At 49.6% G+C, this 2212-nt stretch overlaps 1 protein-coding gene across 1 annotated transcript in view; it reads right to left on the reverse strand.

Annotated features, from left to right (window-relative positions):
* Positions 1-423, reverse strand: part of Xpo7 (exportin 7) — an 87015-nt gene extending 86592 nt beyond the window's left edge. Inside the window, exons 1-2 of the mRNA XM_013349291.2 lie at positions 415-423; positions 28-299 (exon numbers count right to left, since the gene is read on the reverse strand). Of these exons, the coding sequence (XP_013204745.2) occupies positions 28-299; positions 415-423 (281 nt within the window). The remainder of the gene's footprint in view (positions 1-27; positions 300-414) is intronic.
* Between the last annotated feature and the right edge of the window lie 1789 nt (positions 424-2212).

The raw sequence follows: 2212 nt of genomic DNA on the forward strand, positions 1-2212 counted from the left end.
CTGCGCGCTGGGGGCTCGGCGCTCTACGCTCGTGGCGTAGCGCCGCTCGGCTGCGCAGGCCCGGGCCGGAGGGCCCAGGTTGGAGAATGCGCAGCGCAGCTGGGACGGCGTAGAGGCGCGGGCAACGTCAGCGGCCCGGAGACGCCGGGTGGGAGGAAGCGGAGGGCCGGGGGAGCGCAAGGGAGGGGAGCAGGGGGAAACAAAGCTTTGTTTACATGGGTTTTAAAGGGGCCGCGCTCGATCTCGCGCGCGGGCGGGCACCGCGTGGAAGTGGACCACGCTGCCTGCAGCGCCGTGGGCTGTCAGGGCGACACCCGGAACCCTGCACCCGGGGCATCGCCTGTCCACGTGCGGCCTGCTTGACTTGCGGCTGGACGTCCCTGCCCCAGGGCCAGAGACCTCCACCTGAGATACCTGCACCATTCGTGACTTACCAGGACACCGTTTTGTTTTTTTGTTTTTAAAACCGGGCCGTGTTTGTGTTTTTCTAGCCTGTTCTAGTGGACCAGGGTCATTGTTTTCTGATCTGGGTTTCATCAGCAACCCCAGTAGCGATCACCTTGTTTTTATTAATGTCTTTTTTTTCCCCTCCATAAACAGCCATGGATATAGCCTCCAATTAGCGATGATCAAAAAATGTAAAGAGCCGCCGTTTAATCTTACACAAATCGATTGCTATTTTAACCAGTGCTACCCAGGAGGGGTCAGATACTGGGAGAGGTGCTTAGGATCCCCTGGCTCAGTCTGAAGGGGAAAGCTATCCCTCTTGGGTCGGGTGGGATCCGTATCTGCACGCCGAGGCCGAGTCCCCACCAACAGTTTTCCCTACTAGATAATACCTATTCCTATTTTCTATTGGATTCCACTCGCTGTTATTAGCCAAGGCCCCCAGATTAAATCAGCAGGATTTCGACAGCATTAGTTATTTTAAGTTTGCTAACAGCTAAACCTGCCTTGTTACTGGGGCTGCCGCTTGCGGCGCAAAAGAGGATGGTAATGAGGCCCACAGTATTCCACGGATATATTGGGCAGGTTTTCAGCAATCGTTCCAACCTCCGTCTTCCTTCTAGCGTGTCTTCTGGTTCGTAAAGGTAGGACAAGTAGAAACTACATTACCCAGACTTCTCTGTAGCTGGGGTTCTGCCTGCAAAATTAGCCCAGTGAATGAGACTGACTCAGAAGATTTAGGAAGCAGAAGTAAGGCAGAGCTTTTGACTTTTTTTTTTTTTTTAATGGCAAGCTTTCCCTGTTAATCTTTCTCCTTCTCGCCCTCTTTTTACTCCCTCACTTCCCATCCCTCTTTCTTCAACCTTCCAGTGGCCAATCACTAGTTCCACGAGTGTCAAGAGGCAAAGGGGTGTGTGTGTAGGGGAAACTGGTGTCAGGGGCTTCCTGACTTTGTGTTGCTCTAGGGTCGTAGATTCTTGGGGTCTCGGTGGCAGTGACATTTTTTGGGCTTCCCTACATGACTGATTGGGTATACATTATAGCTTTCTGGTTAGGTTAGACTCTCAGGTCTCTGTTCAGTCTCCCCTGATACATTTGGTTCTTCGTTTCTCTTACCCTTCTAATGGCACCTCATCCAATTTACCCGGTTTCTCAAAATAAGCTCAGTAATGATCTTGATTATCCAGCCAGCCTCATATTCCTCCCTCCACAGTCTTCCCTTTCATGTCCAGTTGAACATATATCTAATACACACCCCCACTCGACTCCTGTCTTCACCTCTGAGCTTTTGATCCAAGACTTACTTTTCTTCTAAGCCCTACTTTGATTACTGTTATAGCTTCCATTCCTTCTGTACTTCTCCTTGGTAGTTCAATCTCCATACCTCTGCAAAATTAGCCCCACAATACAGATAATTTGCCCTCTTGTTTAAAGTCCTTAAGGGGGCTCTCATTAAGTATCTGTGTGGCCTGACATCATCTCCCCTGGACCCCTTCTCCCCCACAATGCTCTGTTCATTTCTGGCTCAGTTCTGGCCAGTTTGCTCTTAAAATTACTCAGTGCCTTTCCTCGTCCAAGGTGCCAAGAACTAAACCCTCTCTTTTCTTAGTACAATATGTCTCCCTTGTTCTTGGAGGATACATTGCCTAAAACTACACAGTAAGGACATCTATATGTTGTTTCCCCCATATATACCTAAGATACAGTTTATAAAGTAGCTACAGTAAGAGATGAATAATAGGGGGATTGGAGAAATGGCTTAGTG

The sequence above is a fragment of the Microtus ochrogaster genome, chromosome 17, assembly GCF_000317375.1.
Source record: "Microtus ochrogaster isolate Prairie Vole_2 chromosome 17, MicOch1.0, whole genome shotgun sequence".
In the NCBI taxonomy this organism is placed as follows: domain Eukaryota; kingdom Metazoa; phylum Chordata; class Mammalia; order Rodentia; family Cricetidae; genus Microtus; species Microtus ochrogaster.